Source organism: Chiloscyllium punctatum, chromosome 11 (genome assembly GCF_047496795.1).
Source record: "Chiloscyllium punctatum isolate Juve2018m chromosome 11, sChiPun1.3, whole genome shotgun sequence".
Taxonomy (NCBI): domain Eukaryota; kingdom Metazoa; phylum Chordata; class Chondrichthyes; order Orectolobiformes; family Hemiscylliidae; genus Chiloscyllium; species Chiloscyllium punctatum.
In genome coordinates, this window is record NC_092749.1 from 116582803 (window position 1) to 116604201 (window position 21399).

At 42.8% G+C, this 21399-nt stretch overlaps 1 protein-coding gene across 14 annotated transcripts in view; it reads left to right on the forward strand.

Annotated features, from left to right (window-relative positions):
* Nucleotides 1–21399, forward strand: part of LOC140483389 (utrophin-like) — a 737248-nt gene that overhangs the window by 248097 nt on the left and 467752 nt on the right. For 13 of the 14 annotated variants that reach the window (XM_072581625.1, XM_072581633.1, XM_072581634.1 and 10 more), the window contains 7 exons: nucleotides 743–920; nucleotides 8698–8834; nucleotides 10380–10589; nucleotides 12778–12891; nucleotides 17815–17970; nucleotides 19575–19745; nucleotides 20088–20270. In XM_072581625.1, the coding sequence (XP_072437726.1) occupies nucleotides 743–920; nucleotides 8698–8834; nucleotides 10380–10589; nucleotides 12778–12891; nucleotides 17815–17970; nucleotides 19575–19745; nucleotides 20088–20270 (1149 nt within the window). The remainder of the gene's footprint in view (nucleotides 1–742; nucleotides 921–8697; nucleotides 8835–10379; nucleotides 10590–12777; nucleotides 12892–17814; nucleotides 17971–19574; nucleotides 19746–20087; nucleotides 20271–21399) is intronic. The other variant, XM_072581632.1, reaches the window with a different exon arrangement.

Consider the following 21399-nt stretch of genomic DNA (forward strand, 5'->3'; position numbering starts at 1 on the left):
ATAGAACTTGAACTCTAGCTATCACGCTTTTAATGGCCTCTCAATGATCTTTCTTTGAAAATTATTCTTCAGTTAGACCATTTTTTAAAGTCACCAAGTTAACAGTGGTGTGCTCAGTTTCTAAAGTACAGCTTTCATACCAGTGTGCTCTTTTTAGTCAGCTGTACTTTACCTGTTTTGACCTTGCTGGCAGATGTAGGATTATATGGGTTCATGGGTACATCTGTAGGAAATCTGGTTTGAGAGATAAGATGAAAGTAAATGTCAAGCCAGTCACTCTTAACACTCTTTGAAAGGAAAGAAAAAGGAACAATGGGTTATCGTCGTATGCCTACTGCATTTACTTAATGCGTAAATTCTGGTTGGAATTAGGAATATTGAAGACTCATTCTTGAAAACTATAATGTAATTTGGCAAGCATCCTTGCACACCAGAGATAGAGTGCACATCATTGATCTTGGATCAAATCTGGATCAAAATTGAACTAAATATGAAAGGAAATTAAATTAATTCTTATGTTACAACTAATCTCTATTATTGCAGTAATTTGCAGCTCATTTCTTGGTCTTGATACCAATTATTCTGGTTCCTACAATTGCAATTAAATTGGCAATAAAATTGGTTAGGTTGGAAGGAAGCATTTACAAAATAAACAATTTGGCTTATTCTTTTACAGTACAGAAAGATGTAGCTCCATTAAAATGGATTGTTGTTTTAGACCTTATACTTTCTTTCTCTGCAGTATGAAATCAGCCAACTGAATGAAATAGCTCCGCTAGTAAAGAAATTGCTAGCTCATGGGGAAGTCCTTAGCAATGAACCTGAAGCTCCAAGCTTCCTCCAGGAAGACCTTAATAATTTCAATAACCGATTCAGGTCACTTCTGCAGAAACTACAGAGCAAGCACCATGTACAATTCGGTGAGTCTGCATAAGATTATCCTGAAGAAAACTGTGCAGTTACTGTCACGTTTCTTACTAACTGATGCATTTTTGTCATATCTGTGTTTCAGTTTGTTGAAGTGTTGATGGATGTAAGAACAGGAATAGGCTAATTAGCTGCTCTGCTGTGAGATCATTGTTGTTCTGTACCTCAGCTTTATTTATATTTGTTTGTTCCATATCTCTTTATCAACATCTTACAAAAACCTATTGGTTTCACTTGATCCTCAGCATCCACAGTATTTAGGAAGAAAGTTCCATGTTTCCATTGTAATTCTTGGGTGAAAAAGTGCTGACGTATCATTCATTTTAACACAATGCCCTTTTATTCTAAATTGATCTGCTTGAGGACATAGTGGCTATGTATCTACCTGACCACATCCCTTTATCATTTATAAGACCTTAATTGTGCCGGATTTCTAAACTCACTGGATTGCAATCAAGTTTCTCCAATCATTCCTCAAATCTGTGCTACACCAACTTCATACCCCTCCTTGGGTTTGGAAAGTTTGTTTTACTCTTGACTGCTTCTAATTTTATGTATCAAATTGTAATCAGAAAATAATTTGCAATGGTTCCCCCCCCACCGATTCCATCGCCATTACTTTATGTCTCAACAGTTTATTCTTGGCCATCTCCAATTTCTCCCTCGAATACACATCCAAAATCACAGTTTCAGTTTGCACGTACATTGATGCCTAGCTCTACCTGACCACCCCATTACAACTACTGCACTGTTGTTGAATCGTTAGACTGCTCGTTTGACATCCAGTATTGGATGAGCAGATTTCAATTCAGTAAATTAAATACTTGGAAGCTATTGTTTTCATTCTTCACTCCAAATTCCTTTCCCTAACTACTGACTCTATTCCTTTTCCTGAAACTCTTAACTTGAAACAAATATGTTTGCAATTTTGGTGTCATATTGAACAATATGATGAGCTTCCAACTGCATCTTCACTAAATGTCTAAGATTGCTTATTTCCACCTCCAGAATGTCATCCAACTTCACCCTTGACTCAAATATTTTTTTGCAGAAACCCTTATCCATGTCTATGTTACCTTTAGGTTTGATTATTCTTTTGAACTCCTCACTGGTGTCTCACATTCTAGCTCTGCGAACTTAAGGGCTTCCAAAACACTTTTGTCTACAACTTAACTTGCAGCAAGGGTAGATGCTGGGACAATGTTGGCCCTCATTGGGCAATCAAGAATAAGGAGGCACAGTGTGGATATACTTTAAATATGTCCTGTCCCACCAGCAGGACAGACCTGACAGAGGTGGCAACGCAGTTTGAATACAGTGGAGAGTGTGGTGCTGGAAAGGCACAGCAGGTCAGGCAGCATCCGAGGAGCAGGAGGGTTGACGTTTTGGGCAAAAGTTCTTCATCAGGAATGAGGCTCTTTGCCTGAGACGTTGACTCTCCTGCTCGTCAGGTGCTGCCTGATCTGCTGTGTTTTTCCAGCATCACGCTCTCGACTCTAATCTTCAGCATCTATAGTCCTCACTTTCGCACAGTTTGAATACAATCAGGAGGGAATTGTCCTGGGAATCCTCAGCATCGACTTCAGACCCCATGAAGTCTCATGGTTTCCAAATAAACATGGACAAGGAAACTTCCTGCTGATTACCATGTATGGTCCTCCCTCAACTGATGAATTGATACTCCTCCAAGTTGGACAATACTTGGAGCAAGCACCGAGAATGGCAAAGGGCACAAAATATACTCTGGGTGGGGACTTTCATGGTCTACCATCAAGATTGACTCGGCAGCAGTGACACTGATTGAGCTGTTTAGGTCCCAAAGGATATAGCTGTTAGACTGAGTTTGCGGCAGGTGGTGAGAGAACCAACAAGAGGGAAAAACATATGTGACCTCATCCTAACCAATCGGCCAGCTGCAGATGCATCTGAATGTGACAGTATCAGTAAGAATGACCTTTGCACAGTCCTTGTGGAAACAAAGTTCATTCTTCACATCGAGAATGACCTCCGGTGTGTTGTGCAACATTATCGCTGTACTAAATGGGACAGACTTCGAACTAGTAACTCAAGACGGGGTGTCTATGAGGCATTGTGGGCGATCAGCAGGAGCAGAATTGTACGTCAGCACAATCTGGAATGTCACGGTCTGGTATATCTCAAACATAACCATTGCCATCAAGCTAGGGAATTAACCCTCGTTTACTGGAAGTGCAGGAGGGCATGCCAGGAGCAGCAGCCAGCAAACCTGAAGATGAGGTGGCAACCTGGTGAAGCCAACAAACAGGGTGACTTGTATGCCAAGCAGCATACGATAACGAAGATTGGTGGAGTTGTGGATAGTGAGGAGGGCTGTTGTCAGCTGCAAAGGGACTTCGATATGATGCAGAGCTGGGCTGAGGAGTGGCAGATGGAGTTCAACCCTGTCAAGTGTGAGGTTGTCCATTTTGGAAGGACAAATAAGAATGTGGAATACAGGGTTAATGGTAGGGTTCTTAGTAAGGTGGAGGAGCAGAGAGATCTTGGGGTCTATGTTCATAGCTCTTTGAAAGTTGCCACCCAGGTGGATAGAGCTTGTAAGAAGGCCTATGGTGTATTAGCATTCATTAGCAGAGGGATTGAATTCAAGAGTCGTGAGGTGATGTTGCAGCTGTACAGGACCTTGGTTAGGCCACATTTTGAGTACTGTGTGCAGTTCTGGTCACCTCAGTTTAGGAAAGATGTGGAAGCTTTGGAGAGGGTGCGGAGGAGATTTACCAGGATGTTGCCTAGAATGGAGAATAGGTTGTATGAGGATAGGTTGAGAGTTCTAGGCCTTTTCTCATTGGAACGGCGAAGGATGAGGGGTGACTTGATATCACTTCTCAGCCAATTTGATTCATTCCATGTAATATCAAGAAACTGTTGGAGACATTGGATACTGCAAGGTTACACACTGGTATCTACCTGACAATATGGAAAATTGCCCAAGTATATGCTGTACATAAAAAGCAGGACAAATTCAACCCGGCCAATTACCAGCCCATCAGTGTACTCTTGATTATCGGTAAAGTAATGGAAAGTATCATCAACAGTGCTGTCAATGAGCACCTGCTGAGCAATAACCTGCTCAGTGATGCCCAGTTTGTGTTCTGCCAGGACCTCGATACAGCCTTTGTTCAAACACAGAAACACGGAAGCAGGAGGAGGCTCTTTGAACCTGCTCTGCCTATCATCACTATCATGGCTGATCGTCCAACTCAGTACCTAATTCTGCTTTCTCCCCATAACCTGATGGGTGGCACGGTGGCGCAGTGGTTAGTACTGCTGCGTCACAGCACAAGGGTCCCAGGTTCGATTCCAGCCTCTGGCGACTGCCTGTTTGGAGTTTGCACATTCTTCCATGTCTGCATGGGTTTCCTCCGGCTGCTCCAGTTTCCTCCTCCTGTCCAAAGATGTGCAGGTCAGGTGAATTGGCCATGCTGAATTGCCCATAGTGTTAGATACATTAGTCAGAGGGAGAATGGGTCTGGGTGGGTTACTCTTCGGTGGGCTGAAGGGCCTGTTTCCACACTGTAGGTAATCTAAAATAAAATTTTTGATCCCATTCTCCCCAAGTGCTACCTCTAGCCGTGTCTTGAGTGCATTCAATGTTTTGCAATCAACTACTTCCTGTGGTAATGAATTCCACAGGCTCACCATTCTTTGGGTGAAGAAATGTCTCCTCATCTCTGTCCTAAATGGTCTATCTGGACCACAGAACTGAATTCCAGAGGTGAAGTGAGGGTGACCGCCCTTGATCGCAAGGCTGCATTCAACTGAGTGTGGCATCAAGGAGCCCTAGCAAAACTGGAACCAATGGGTATCGGGGCAAACTCTCCAGTGGTTGGAGTGACACTTGACACATAGGAAGATGATCTTGGTTGTTGGAGGCCAGTTATCTCAGCTCCAGGGTATCTCTGCAGGTGTTCTTCAGAGTCGTATCCTAGGCCCAAATATCTCCAGCCTTTTCGTCAATGACCTTCCCTCCATTATAGGGACAATGTTCAGCACCATTTGCGACTCCTCAGATACTGAAACAGACCGTGTTCAAATGCAACAAGCTCTGGACAATATCCAGGCTTAGACTGACAAGTGGCAAGTAACATTTGTGTTACACAAATGCCAGGCTATGACCATCGCCAATAACAGCCAATTGAACCACCACCCCATGACATTCAATGGTGTTACTATCAACATTCTAGATATTACCTTAGACCAGAAACTAAACTGGACTCACCACATAAACAAAGTGATTACAAGACCAAGTCAGATACTAGGAATACTGTGGTGAGTAACTCACCTCCTGACTCCCCAAAGCCTGTCTGCCATTTCCAAGGCACAAGTCAGGAATGTGATAGAATACTCCCCACTTGCTTGGATGATTGCAGTTCCAGCAACATTCAAAAATCTTGACAACATCCAGTACAAAGCAGCCTGCTTGATTGGCATTACAAGCATCACACCCTCCATCACCGATGCTCAGTAGAATCAATGTGTACTATCTACAGATGCACTGCTGAAATTTGCCAAAGATCCTCAGATAGTACTGTCAGATAATACAGGGGGATATAGATATACTGGAGAGTTGGGCGGAAAAGTGGCAGTTGGCTTTCAGTCCAGACAAATGTAAGGTATACATTTAGGCAAGTCTAATTACAGAGCGAATTATACAATGAATGGAAGAACCTTGGAAAAAGTTGATGGGCAGAGAGATCTGGGAGTGCAGGTCCATTGTACCCTGAAGGTTGCTGCACAGGTGGATAGAGTGGTCAAGAAGGCATTTGGTATGCTTGCCTTCATCGAACGGGGTATTGTGTACGTTAACATTGTTCAAGACGTTGGTTTAACTGCATTTAGAATCCTGTGTACAGTTCTGGTCGCCACATAACCAAAAGGATGTGGACACTTTGGAGAGGGTGCAGAGAAGGTTTACGAGGATGTTGCCTGGTATGGAAGGTGCTAGCTATGAAGAGATGTTGAGTAGGTTAGGTTTATTTTCAGGAGGAAAAAGGAGATTAAGGGGGGACGTGATTGAGGTTTACAAAATCGTGAAGGGTATAGACAGGGTGGAGAGAAACAAGCTTTTTCCCAGGGTGAAGAATTCAATAACGAGAAGTCACGCTTTCAAGGTGAGAGGTGGAAAGTTTAAGGGGGATACATGTGGCAAGTACTTCACACAGAGGATGGTGGGTGTTTGGAACACATTGCCAGCAGAGGTGGTAGAGGCAAGCACGGTAGAATCATTTAAGATGCATCTGGACAGATGTATGTGTAGGTGGGGAGCAGAGGGATACAAATACTTAGGAATTGACCGACAGGTTTAGACTGTACATTTGGATCGGCTCAGGCTTGGAGGATTGAAGGGCCTGTACCTGGGTTGTAGATTTTCTTTGTTCTTTGTACCTTCCAAACCCAAAACCACTTCCATCTAGAAGGACAAGGGCAGCAGATATATGGGAACACTACTGCTTCAAATTACCATCAAAGGCACTCACTGTCCTGACCTCGGAATATATCGCTGTTTCTTCACTGTCATTGGGTCAGAATTCTGGAATTCCCTCCCTAATGGTGTTGTAGGTCAACTCGCAGCAGGTGCAATGCAGCAGGTGAAGAAGGTAGTTCACCACCACGTTCTCAAGGGCAACTAAGGATGGGCAATAAATGTTGGCCAGCCAGCGTTGCCCACATTGCACAATGAATAACAATAAAAAATAGAATCTCCCATTTGAAACAGGGCAGGGGAGAGGAATTTCTTCTTCAAGAGTCTTTGGTCTTTGTAATTCCTTTATAGGGAGGGCATTGGAGGCTGGGTCAATGGTTCGGGTAGTATTTTGATTGACGAGTGAGTACAAGGTTATTGGGGACGGCAGGAAAGTGGAGTTAGGATTACGATCAGATTGGTTTGGTAGTGTTAAATGGTGGAGTAGGCTCTATCTGAGGTGGAGGCGGTCAAGAGCTTCAAGTTCCTGGGAGTAAACATCGCCAATGATCTATCAGGGACCATTTATGTTGACGCTACAGTCAAGAAACTGCACCAACACCTCTACTTCGTCAGAAGGCTTCAGGAAATTAGGCATGTCCACAATGACTCTTTGCAATTTTTATAGATGCACCATAGATAGCATCCTATCCGGATGCTTCACAGCTTGGTATGGCAACTACTGTGTCCGAGCCCGCAAGATATTACATAGAGTTGTGAATGCAGACCAGTCCATCATAAAAATCAGCCTTCCTCCCATTGACTTAGTCTATACTTCCTGCTGTTTCAGGAAAGCAACCAATATAATCAAAGACTCTTGCCACCCTGGTTATATTCTCTTCCACCTTCTTCCATGGGCAGCAAAAGTTTGAAAACACGTACAATAGGTTTAAGAACAGTTTCTTCACTGCTATCAGACTTATGAATGGACCTCTCATATATTAGAGTTGATCTTTCTCTGCACCTTTCTGTTGCTGTGGCACTGTAATGCATTCTGTTCTATGACCCCGATGCACTTAGGTAAAGTATGATTTATCTGGTTAGCACGTAAAACAATACTTTTCACTGTATCTTGGTACATAAAATCCCTACAGTATAGAAACAGGTCATTTGGCCTATTGAGTCCACACTGATCCTCTGAAGAGCATCCCACCCAGACCTATCCCTGTAACCCTACATTTCCCAAAGCTTACCCACCCAAGGGGCAATTTAGCATGGCCCATCCATCTAACTTGCACATCTTTAGATTGTGGGAGGAATCTGGAGCAACCAGAGGAAATCCACACAGACTTAGGAAGAATGTGCAAACTCCATGGAGACAGTCACCCAAGGGTGGAATCGAGCCTGGGTCTCTTGTGCTGTGAGGCAGCAGTGCTAACAACTGAGCCACTGCGCTGTGCATGTGACGATAATAAATTAAACCAACCTTGATTGGTCAATAGCCTTCTCCTATGTATGATTTTCACATCTCCCCGGCCCCCAACGCCTTATCTTCACCATGGACATCCAATCCCTGTACACCTCCATCCCCCATCACGAAAGCCTCAAAGCCCGCCGCTTCTTCCTTTCCCGCCGAACCAACCAGTACCCTTCCACTGACACCATCCTTCGACTGACTGAACTGGTCCTCACTCTGAACAACTTCTCTTTCCAATCCTCCCACTTCCTCCAAACCAAAGGAGTAGCCATGGGCACCTGCATGGGCCCCAGCTATGCCTGCCTCTTCGTAGGATATGTGGAACAGTCCATCTTCCACAGCTGCACTGGCACCACCCCCCACCTTTTCCTCCGCTACATCGATGACTGTATCAGCGCTACCTCGTTCTCCCACGAGGAGATTGAACAGTTCATCCACTTTACTAACACCTTCCACCCCGACCTCAAATTTATCTGGACCATCTCAGACTCCTCCATCACCTTCCTAGACCTGTCCATTTCTATCTCGGACGGCCGACTCAACACGGACATTTACTATACACCCGACTGATTCCCACAGCTACCTAGATTACACCTCCTCCCACCCTGCCCCCTGTAAAAATGCCATCTCATATTCCCAACTCCTTCGCCTTCGCCGCATCTGCTCCCAGGAGGATGAATACATTGTAACATTGGTGGACTTAAAATTAGTGATGTTGTCCCAAGCATTAGAGCACCCACAGCAATGTTATATTTCCTTTAATTTTGCGTTGGGGTTATTTGATTTTTTGATGCTAATAACTGTTGCTGCAGTTTAGTTCTTCACTGAGCCTTTTTGTAATCTCCCTCATTGAAAGGGTTAGAAAGTCCTTGGAGTGTCGATGCTGTAAAGTCGCTGAAAACATTGCTTGACCGATCCGAGGCCCAAGTTATATCAGATTGGAATACAGTTATTACACTGGAAGCTGCTCAGAATACATTAAAATACACAGCGGTAAGGAGCACCTCGTTATCATCAGAAGTTTATAATGCACTGTGGCTACTTTGCTTAGTTACATTTATTCCTAAGTATGAAAGGTTTTTCAGTGAGTGTCAGTTCATCAAATTCAAGAACGTTTTACTCTGGATTGTTTCTTTCCTGAGGGAGTAAAGAGTAAGCAATCAATCTTGGAGATGCATGCTAATGGAGTTGCATGCTAATAGAGATGCAGTAAAGCATCTTCTAAGAATCCTAAAAGACGTGTTTTACAAGATTACTCAATTGGTTATTAGTTTGGCCTTTTGAATTAGCTCAGAAACAGAATATCACTGCTCAACCCTGGCTAGAACAGATCATTCAGTAACATGCTCGTTTTACTGTCTCTATCTCTTGTCCCTTCATTTTCCTGTTGTGTCAATCCTTCCCTACTCTGTTACTCCTTTGCATTCCTTTTCTCCTGCACGTTTGTGCTCTCCCTGCTCACTCCCTTACATGCTTCTTCATTCCGGTTGCACACTCTCCTATCCCATCACTCCTCCTTTGCCTGCTTGCTATTTTCTTTCTCTCTACTCTACTTTCTGTCCCCACCTCTCTCCATTTACCACCACTCCCTCCACTCCCCACCCTTCTACTCTCTACCCCTCCCTCTCATACTCCCTTTTCCCTACTCCTCTTTCTCGTACTTCCCTCTTTGTCTCTCTCATTCCTCTCTATCTCTCTCCACCCCATTCTTTCTCTCTCTTGCCACATTGCCATATTCTCTCTGCCCCCCGTGCTCTCTCTGCCCCCCCGTTCTCTGTCTGCCCCCCCCGTGCTCTCTCTGCACCCCCGTGCTCTCTCTGCCCCCCCGTGCTCTCTCTGCACCCCCCCCGTGCTCTCTCTGCCCCCCCGTGTTCTCTCTGCCCCCCCCCGTGTTCTCTCTGCCCCCCCCCGTGCTCTCTTCTGCTCCCCTGTGCTCTCTTCTGCTCCCCTGTGCTCTCTCTGCTCCCCCATGCTCTCTCTGCTCGCCCTGTGCTCTCTCTCTGCCCCCCCCCCCCCCCCCGTGCTCTCTCTGCCCCCCCGTGCTCTCTCTGCCCCCCGTGCTCTCTGTCTGCCCCCCATGGTCTCTCTGCTCCCCGTGCTTTCTTTGCTCCCCGATCCCTCTCTCTGCTCCCATGCACTCTCTCTGCCCCCCACCGTGCTCTGTCTCCCCTCCTCCCATTTCCTCTCACTTCTCCCCCCATTTTCTGTCACCCCTCCCTCCATTCTCTCTCTCTACCCCCACCCAATCTCTCTCTTTTTATCTCTCCTTCATTCCTGTCTCCCTTATTTCTGCCTTCTTTCATTCCTCTGTCTTTCTCCCCTCATCCCTTTTTCTCTCTCTCTCTCCCTCCCCTCTCCTCTTCCCACCTCTCATCACCTTCCCCGCCCCCCACCTACTGATGCCCCCTGTCTTCTTTGCCCCCCCCCGTGTCCCCCTCTTCTCCTCCACCCCCCTTCCCTCCACCTCTATCTTCCCTGTACACCTTCTCCTTTCCCACCCCTTCCTTCCTCCACATCCTTCCTTTCCCCGCATCCCAGATTCTACGAGATGATTTGACAAGCCATCAGCCTGAAATGGATAAGCTCACAGCTGAGACTGAAAGCATGGGGGAGGAGCTGATGTCTTCTCAGAACACATATAACCTAGAATTGGAAGCAATTCAAACACGGTGGAGAAGGCTGATGACAAAACTTCAGGGTGACTGTCAGATGCTTGAAGACACTATATCCAAACTGCAGCAATTTCAGGTCAGTGAGACTGTACAGAATTAATGTTGAATAAGGCCTCAGTCTACCAAGGAGAAAGCGAGGACTGCAGATGCTCGAGATCAGAGTTGAGCGTGTGGTGCTGGAAAAGCACAGCAGGGAAGGCAGCATCCGAAAAGCAAGAGAATCGACGTTTCGGGCATAATTCCTGATGAGGGGCTTATGCCCGAAACGTTGATTCTCCAGCTCCTTGGCTGCTGCCTGACCTGCTGTGCTTTTCCAGCACCACACTCTTGACTCAGTCTGCCAAGGACAAACAATAGGAATGCGATTGTGCAAGATATAGCTTCTGATGCTGCAGCATTCTCTCAGTGCTGAATGAAAGAATCAAGCCAATGCTTATAGTGTATGTTTACATTTTTAAACTGGCTTGCTTCTGATGCAGTACAGGGGGAGTACAAGGCATTCTAAACGAGTCCCACCTTTGTGCCCCTGGCCCACATTCCTCCATACCTTTTCCGTTTGTACAAACGTCTTTTAACTGTTGTAATTGTACCTGCATTTTTCACTTCCTCAGGAAGTTCATTACCCATGTGAACCACCCTCTGTGTAAAAAAAAAAATTGCCTCTCACTTGTCACTTTCAGCCCAAGCCTTGATGTTGTCGTGGTCTTGTTGCATTTGAACATGGACTACTTCAGTATCTAGGGAGTCATGAATGGTGCTGAACGTTGTGCAACCCTTGGTGAACATTCCCACTTCTGACCTTGTGATGGAGGGGTGTAAGAATCTGGTGTGACCACATTTCGAATATTGTGAGCAGTTTTTGAACCCCATCATTTAAGGAAGGATGTGCTAGTGTTGGTAGGGGCCCAGAGGAGCTTTATAACAATGATTCCAGGGATGACAGGCTTGCCATACTGTCTAATGAGGAGTGGTAAGGCACTCTGGGTCTGTACTTGTATTTTTGAAAGATGAACCAGGATCTCATTGAAACCTGTAGAACACTGAGGACCCTGGATAGATTGGATGTGGAGAAGATATTTCCATTAGTCGGAGAGACTAGGACCTGAGGGCACAGCCTCAGAGGGAAGGGATGACCCTTTAGAATTGAGGTAAAGAGGAATTTCTTCAATCAGAGGGTTGTTAATCTGTGGAACTCTATACCACAGAGGGCTGTGGAGGCTCTTTAGAGAACCTTTCCTAACTTGATAGGCTAAATCTGCACTATCTGGATTCTGTGATTTTGATATCACTAAAACATTAGCGGAATGTTGTGCTGATTTAAAACAAATTTGTACATGACTAATTTATTTTGGTTAGATGTTGAAAAATAACTAAGTTGAAATTTTTGTGATCATTTGGCCCACTCCTGAATTGTCTGCCACTCTCACCACTTGTTTCCTGTATCTTTGTTAATTTTGAATGGCCGTAAACTTGTGTACAAAATATTAAGGCTTGCAGGATCCAAAGTAACCATTGTTGCAGTTGTATGATTCTTTAAAAAAACATTTTAAAAGATTTTTCCATGCTAAAATTTGTGATTTATGTATGCAAATTTAAAAAGAAAAACTTAATTAGTTGCATTTTCTTAAAGTTTAGTGCACCATTGATGGTTTGACATAAATTTTTTTTATAACACCGGTAAGATAAAGGGAGGCATAAAGAATATATATATTTTGTACTTCAGCCCGATTATTTATCCTGAGATTCTCTGGTTTTTGTCCTTTTTTATGTTCTAAGTACAGTAGAGTGATTTCCTAGACAGCTGCTGTCATTGAGATTGATGAGAAAGTGAATTTCCATGTTCGATTACTAAAAATGTGATCCAAGAATTTCCTGACCATTAAGCAAGATTGGGGCAATTCAGAGAGATAACTAATAGCAGAACTGAATAGATTACTTTTGCTCCATGTGATTTAATAAAAGCTTTCCAAAGCTCACTGTCAAGAGTCACGTGAGTTGTGGTTGCTTTAACATGGTACTGGAGAGGGGTATCTCTTTTTAGTCTCCCTTCTGGAGAGGAAAGTATTAGAGAAATAAGAGAATCATAAGAAAGAGAATCATTTTTTTTCTTCAGTTCCAGATTCGACATGTACATCCATGTTCCCTCCGAGCTTGCTGAAAACTCCCATCCGCCATATTAGGTGAAATGATAATTGAAACCCCAATCAAATGTATTTATTTTTGATGATTATTGAGACAAACATTTCTCATTCCTTTCAATGCAGAAACATGCAGATGCCGTGGAAGCATGGGTAGATAATGCAGAGACCTTCTTGTCCAAGGAGACCATCACGTCAGGCAAAAAAGAGGAGTTCTGGCAGCAGGTGGAACAGCGCATGGTATGAACAGATCTGCTATCAGAAAAAAGGGCTTTTTAGGAAAATGTGGAGACCTTATGACACAGAAGTGTTCCATTTGGCCCAAGCTGTGTTGGTGTGAGGCTAGCCTCCCATTCTAGTCACCCTCATTCTGTTTCCAGATCCCTTCACATTTTCTTTCTCTTTTGTCCATATTTCCAACTTAATTATAAATGTTAAGCCAATTTCTTCCCCCACCATTAACCCTGCAGTGCATTTCACAACTACATTATTATGTGAGAGGATGTTTCTCCAGCCCTTTTCCTTGAAAATCCTTGCATTTAAAACGATGCAAAACTGCTCATTCCAGTAAAAACAAATACTGTGGATGGTAGAAAGCTGAAACAAATACACAATGTCGGAGAATCTTCAGAGATCTGGCAGCATTTGTGGAGAGAGAGAGAAGCTGATTTAATGTTTCATGTCTGGTATGACTCCTTTTTAGAACTGCTCATTCCACATCACTCGTTTACTTATTCACCTTTCTGAAATATATGGTACACCGGCCTAATACAGAGGAACCTTGGTTATCCAAAGAACACGGGTGAGGAGTATTTCATTTGGTTAATCAATTCCTGGACAACGTAGCTTAGCTAAGCATGAAGACCTTGCAATCTTGCTGGATAATCCAAAGTCGGATAATCGAATGCCGGATCATGAGGTTCCTCTGTATTGAGGTTTTTGTACTTTTTTTCCAAAGTTGAATCTTAAAGCTTATATTGTGGTCACTGGTCCAGAACTACGTGTTCACCTAGTATTTTGGCCTGCTCTGTTTAATTATTCATAACTGGATACAACAACCCATCCATTCGGTAGGCCAACTAGTAGGGCTTTTGCCCGAAACGTCGATTTCAAAGCTACTTGGATGCTGCCTGAACTGCTGTGCTCTTCCAGCACCACTAATTCAGAAACTAGTAGCATGCTCCTCTATGCAGTTCAAACATTCTTTTCCCATTCCCGTATTTATTCTGTCTTTGTCCTAATTTGCAAGTGATGATTAAAATCTTCCAGATCAGCAATTTTGTTCCTATTAATTTCACTAATATGCAGTTTTCCACTTTCATTTCCTTCCTATGTCTAAATATGACTTGATGCTGAACTAGATGTATTCACCCCTGAAGTGCTCAACATGCTGACATAAATTTATCGATGTGGTAGGCCATTGGGAAAGCATCCCTCCATAAGTGGAATAGGCGGAAATTTAATGAGCTGCATCTCCAATCGCATGCTTGTACTCTCCTACACAAAAGCAGTAATTGCTGGAAAAGCTTAGCAGGTCTGGCAGTATCTGTGGGAGATATCGATTAACGTTTCGGATTGAGTGACCCTTTCTGAGAAGCCTATTCTGAGGAAGGGATACTTGATCTGAAATGTTAACTCTGATTTCTCTCCATTGATGCTGCCAGATCTGCTGAGCTTTCCCAGTGACTTCGGCTTTTGTTTCTGATTTACCGTATCTGTAGATCTTTCTATTTTTGTTTTCTTGTTTTCTCCTATGCTTGATGCCGATAGGCTCATTGTGAATCTATCAGCATTAAATGCACAAAAATGTTCAGATTATGATTGGAGGAACAATGGGTGGAATGAGTAAGGGAGGAAGAACAAGACATACATGAATGAGCCTTTGGGGATTCTGAGACCAGGGAGCCATTGAGGTTGCTGTGTGCCAGTAGAGGGTGGGGTTGGAAGTGGAGAAGGACCCTGCTAGGGATGGTGGGGCCCAGGTGGGGAGTCTGCAATTGGTGTAGGGGCAAAGGGGAGGTTTGCAAGGAGGTTGAATAGTGACAGGTCACCTGCACCATCCGAAGAATTATCCGATTGGGAAATGAGGAGGCGATGAAGAAGAAACTGTAAGGTAATTAGATTGGGGGTGATGTGGAGGCTGTAAATGGAATGGGGAAAAGGAGAAAGCTGCAGCAAGTCATGGAGAAGAGAACAAAGCTGCCGCGTTGGAGAGAGAGAGAGAGAGAGAGAGCAAGAAGACAAGGAGTGGAGAGAGGAGGAGACTGTAAAGGGGAGGTGAAGTGCTAAAGGAATTTTTTTGTCAGTATTCACACTGAAAAAGATAATGCTGTTGAGGAGAATACTGAGATAAGGCTACTAGACTAGACAGGATTGAGGTTCACAAGGACGAGGTGTTAGCAATTCTGGAAAGTGTGAAAATAGATAAGTCTCCTGGGCCAGATGGGATTTATCCTAGAATTCCCTGGGAAGCCAGGGAGGAGATTGCAGAGCCGTTGGTTTTGATCTTTATGTCGTCATTGTCTACAGGAATAGTGTCAGAGGACTGGAGGATAGCAAGTATTGTCCCATTGTTCAAGAACGGGAGTAGAGACAACCCTGGTAATTATAGACCAGTGAGCCTTACTTCGGTTGTGGGTGAAGTGTTGGAAAAGGTTACGAGAGAGAAGATTTATAATCATCTCAAAAGGAATATTTTGATTAGGGATAGTCAATATGGTTTTCTGAAGGGTGGGTTGTGCCTCACAAACCTTATTGAGTTCTTTGAGATGGTGATCAAACAGGTGGATGAGGGTAAAGTGGTTCATGTGGTGTATATGGATTTCAGTAAGGCATTTGATTAAGTTCCCCATGGTAGACTATTGCTCAAAATATGGAGGCGTGGGATTGAGAGTGATTTAGCAGTTTGGATCAGAAATTGACTAGCTGAAAGAAGGTAGAAGGTGGTGGCTGATGGGAAATGTTTATCCTGGAGTTCAGTTACTAGTGGTGTACTGCAAGAATCTGTTTTGCGGCCACTGCTATTTGTCATTTTTATAAATGACCTGGATGAGGGCATAGAAGGATGGTTTAGTAAATTTGAGGATGACACTAAGGTTAGTGGAGTTGTGAATACTGTTAAAGCATGTTGCAGGTTACAGAGGGACATAGATAAGCTGTAGAGCTGGGCTGAGAGGTGGCAAATTGAGTTCAATGCAGAAAAGTGTGAGGTGATTCACTTTGGAAGAGAACTGGGTTCATGGTAAAGATTCTTGGTAGTGTAAATGAGCAGTGAGATCTGTGTCCATGTACATAGATCCCTTAAAGTTGCCACCCAGGTTAATAGGTGTTTTAGCTTTTATTGGTAGAGGGATTGAGAGCCACAAGGTTATGTTGCAGCTGTACAAAACTCTGGTGCAGCCGCACTCAGAGTATTGCATATAGTTCTGGACACCACATTATAGGAAGCATGTGGGAGCTTTGAAAAAGGTTCAGTGGAGATTTAAGATGTTGCCTGGTATAGAGGGAAGGTCTTATGAGGAAAGGCTGGAGGGACTTGAGGCTGTTTTCGTTAGAGAGAAGAAGGTTAAGAGGTGACTTAATTGAGACATATAAGATAATCAGAGATTAGATAGGATGGATAGTGAGAGCCTTTTTCCTCGGACGGTGATGGCTAGCATGAGGGGGTGTAGCTTTAAATCGAGGATGATAGATATATGACAGATGTCAGAGGTAGGTTCTTCACTCAGAGAATGCCCTGCCTGCAACAATAGTAGATTCGCCAACTTTAAGGGCATTTAAATAGTCATTGGATAAAAATATGGATGAAAATGGAATAGTGTAGGATAGATAGGTTTCAGATTGGTTACAAGTTCGGTGCAACATCGAGGGCCGAAGGGCTGCACTGCACTGTTCTATGTTCTAAAGGGTGGTGAGGAAAGGCTGGGTGTTGGAGTTGAGGGGAAGATGGAAGCTGCAAGAGGGAGGGAGTGGAAGGCTGCAAAGGAGATAACTAGTTTTAAACCAATCAATAAAGGAATATTCAGCTAATTGTGAAAAATTCTGTCAATTGTTCAATTTAAATGTGAAAATGTGAAGAGTACTTCCTACCTGACTCAAATCTTCCAGCTTGATGTACTGAACATTGGAAGGAAAAGCATCAGGTATTAGTATGACGATTTCTGTGTGTAGCAGTGTGTTCATTATTTTAAAAAAACACTTTGCTCCTTATTTGCATCTGTTAGGTTTTGCCAGTTTAAATACCGGGGTCTCAAATAAATGAATGCATTCCTTGTGTGTTGTGGTTTTAATTTAATGGAAGGTTGGTAATTGTTTAGTACGTTGATGAATTTTCAAGGTTCTGCTTTCGAGAGAACAGCTATCCCATATGGCAACTCAAATATGGAAAGTCTTGTTGTTATGTGACTGCATCACTTCATAAATGAGTTATGAGGAATGAAAATGTGAAAGGGGAAAATGAAGAAGTAACCCTGGAAAGAAATTGTTCTGTACCCACGTACACCTTAACTTATAAAAACAATTTCTGACCTTCAATGATATTGACTTGTCTCAACTCATTCTTTTTCTAGATCAACCCTTTCTATAACTTCTATTCCCTCTGACCATCATTATGCTCTGTCACCAGTTTGTGGGATTTATAGAAGGTCAGGTCCCGGAACATTCAACCTGAGAATCTGCTAATTTAATATAGGGGCACTGCAGTGCCCATCAGCCTTAACTAACATTGTCCAGACATTGTAACTCAAGGAAGAAAGGATAGTTGTTAGAATCTGTAAGCATTGTAGAATTTGGTGCTTTAGATCAATTTTTCAATGGCATTACATTGTGTGACTGAGAGAATAATGATTACGCATTTTGGCAAACAACCATTCTGTTATCTGTAATGATGCCGAATTACTCTTACTACTTTTAGAAAATCTTGCATAATTAAAGGTTGTTTATTCTTGGCTATAATTTATTGTCAACAAGCTGTTCTTTAGTTTAGAGATTAGGGTGTCCTGTTGGTAAGCTTTATTTGAAGGACTTGTTGCAAAAATGTGAAAAAGCATAAAGAATTATTGTGTTACAGATACAACAGTTTTTTAAAGATATATATATTTATCTGAAAGAGACAATAATTGCTCGATTAATTTTTTAACTGTTGATCTCTGTCTCTAAATACAGACATTTGTGAAAGAAATTCAGAATGTAGAGTCCAATTTGACATCAATGAATGAGATCCATGAATCATTGAAAAAACAGCCAATGATAGCCATCTCCAATTCTGTGATATCTCGTATGGTTGATTGCCATACACGATTTGAAAGTGTGAGCAACCAGGTAAGGGGTAAAATGTTTCATCGATTGTTAATTCATGGCTCTCCAGTATGTCAGGTGGTGTGAATAATGATGGAACTTTCCTGCCAGAACAAAACTATTTGTTCCTTGAATCTGTGCGAGTAGTGTCCCTGTAAATGTCGAATGCATACCCAAGAGTGAGCGAGTTTAATCCATGAGATCAGACCTTTTTCTAATTGTATTTTCTGTAGTTTAGCCTTATGATTCTTCCTGTCCAGTGTTTGTCATCTCCCATCCTGATTCTTACAATGTTATGGCTTATTCAGTACCAGCTACCAGCACCACCTCAGCCAGTATCCAAGGCCTATAACACAATAGGCAGTGCTGTCACTTTCGAGGCTGAAGGTTTTTTCAAGGCCCAGCCAAGAGATCAAGAGATTTGAGCTCAGAGTATGTCTCACCTGTTGCCCCTCATGGAATAGTCTGCAACGAGGAGTGATGCCCCTGGCATAATGACCTTAATGTAAAGTGTCAAGTAATCTGGTAACATCCCTTACCTTGTTCTGACTGTATTTCACTGAACTTTTACATATATTTATTGTTGGGTATGAATGTCAAAACCTTCCCTGATTAAAATATCTATTAATTTATCATCTGGGTTGTGACAGATTTCAATGTTTTTCCTAAGCAATTATTTAATGCACCTCTTAATACAGTAATTTAGAGGATTGATCGTTTTTCTGATTTATTGTGATTGCAGAGTTGGAGTGCAGTCACTAAAGGTTGCAAACTGCTGCATGTAGTCACAGGAAAATGTTTTTATGTTTTGGAGGATGTGAGATGATGCATTTTGTAAGGTTAAGTACAAGTGGAAATTATATAGTGAATGGCAGAACCCTTAGGAGTATTGATATGCAGAGGGACCTGGCGTGCAGGTGCACAGATCATTAAAAGTGACAGCACAGAATAGATAAGATGGTAAAAAAGTCCTATGGCATGCTTGCCTTCATTGGAAGGTGCATTGAGAATAAGGAAAGGCAAGTTTTATAGAACTTTAGTTGGGCTACACTTGGAATATCGTGTTCAGTTCCGGTCGTGACACTACCAGAAGGATGTGGATGCTTTCAAGCGGGTACAGAAAAGGTTTACCAGGTTGTAGCCTGGTATGGGGAATTATAGCTACAGAGAAAGGTTGGATAGACTAGGTTTGTTTTCACTAGAATGCAGGAGGTTGAGAGGCAGCGTGACAGAAATTGAGAAGATTGAGAGTGGCATGGATAGAATGGAAAGTATGAGGCTTTTTCTTGGGATGGAGGGGTCAATTACTAGGGAACACAGTTTCAATGTGTGGGGTTGGGTGGGTCAGATTTGGAGGAGGAGGTAGGGAGTTTAAAAGAGATATACAAGACATGTTTTTCACACAAAATGTAGTGAGAGCCTGGAACGTGTTGCCAGAGGAGGTGGTGGAAACAGTCACAATAGCAGCATTCAAGAAGCAGCTGTACAAAAACGTGAATAGGAAGGGATTAGAGGGATACAGGTCCTGTAAGTGAAGACAGTTTTAGTACAGAAGAGCAAACGTGTTGGTGCAGGCTTGGAGGGCTGAAGACCCTGTTCCTGTGCTGTATTGTTCTTTGTTTTTGCAGATTATGTCTCAGCAGGCAAGATTGTCTGAAGGCTATGAGAAGACATTGAACTTGAAGAAAGATCTTGTGGAAATGCGTGAGTGGACTATGCAAGCTGAAGAAGAATATTTAGAGAAAGACTTTGAATATAAGTCACCTGAAGAATTAGAGACTGCTTTAGAGGAGATGAAGGTAAAATGTAATGCGTTGGTTCCAAGAATAATTAATATTGGAAATTTCTGCATTGTAATTCCTTTAGTTCAGATTTGCTTTAATTAATGTCAGGAGCCTTACAGAGCAGCAAGGGAACAGGGTCAAACTCCTGCTGTTAACAAATATTGGGCTGTGCTGCAGGGCAAGTGCTGTTTCTGTACCTCAATCAAAGCTATTGAGCCAGAATGTAATTTAATTCTGAAAGGTGCACACATAAGGACATGGGGTTAAGAAAGGATTTTGCACCAGGGTTGAATGAGTAGCTTTTTCTCTTGCACAAATGACAACATTTCTTTTTCTCTCTCTTTCCCCCACACACAGCGAGCAAAAGAGGAGGTGCTGCAGAAGGAAGTTAGAGTGAAGATTCTGAAAGACAATATAAATTCAGTTCTTAAAAAAGTTCCACCCAGTGATCAGGAACAGATGTCCAGGGATCTTAATGCGATGATGGAGAATTACAAGAGGCTTTGTGATAGGATTGAACGAAAATATTTGACTTTAAAGGTGAGGGTAGTGATTATACTTGGGTTAAACAAAATGTGTTCAAGTGATGCTAGTATTAGTGTAGTTTGATAGGATGAAAATCATTTTTTGTTGTTTATGGGTGCAGAGATACCCAAGAGTGGATGCTCCGAAAAATCAGTTTAAGCTGTCTGTGCATCCCTTTGGGTTGCATCACGTTAGTGATGGGCTGAAACTTGTTATCTCTGCCAATTGGCACTCATGAGATGTTGGAGCAAAGACTCTGAAGTGGAGGGAGCCACAAAACATATTTTTCAACATCACAGGTATGAGGGGAATGTTATTGTAATGTTTAAAGCTAATAATGTTGCTTTCCAAAGCTCTGAACTTGAGAAACTGGTGGCTATCAAATGTAACCCTGCTCATTTAAGCTTGTGTCTAGAAACATCTAAATGAAAATTTGCTACAGTTGAATTTTTTCACTGGGTTAGAGCAAATAGCATTGATTTTGGTGTTGCTCGTACAACCAAGGAGTCCTGATAGCAGGTTATGCCTGAAATATCGACTCTCCTGCTCCTCAGGTGCTGCCTGACTAGCTGTTCCAGTGCCACAATTTATCGACTCGTACAACCGAGGAGTATTACTGGTCACAGAAAAATGTAACTTTGAATGCGCATGAAATTCCAGCACTGAAGTTGTTCCTTCCTTCAGTTGAGAACTGAATTTTCATCTGTTTAGATTTTTGCAGATGTCCATGAATCAATTGTGTGTAAACTGTAGAGATCTTCACCCTGGTAACATGGTCGCACGTTGGTAATGTCACTGGTCTAGTAATCCAGAGGGCTAGGTTAATGTTCTGGTGACAGAGAATGTCTTCAAGGCAGAGATTGATAAATTCTTGATGTCACAAGGAATTAAGGGCTACGGGGAGAATGCGGGTAAGTGGAGTTGAAATGCACATCAGCCATGTTTAAATGGTGGAGTGGACTCAATGGGCCGAATGGCCTTACTTCCACTTCTATGTCTTATGGTCTTATAGACAAAGGTTTGAACTCCATCGTGACAGCTGGTGGAATTTAAATTCAGTTAGTAATTCAGGAATTGTTTTATTTTAAAATAAAAATTCTCAGTAATGGAGAACATTACATTGCCATCAATTGTCTTAAAAATA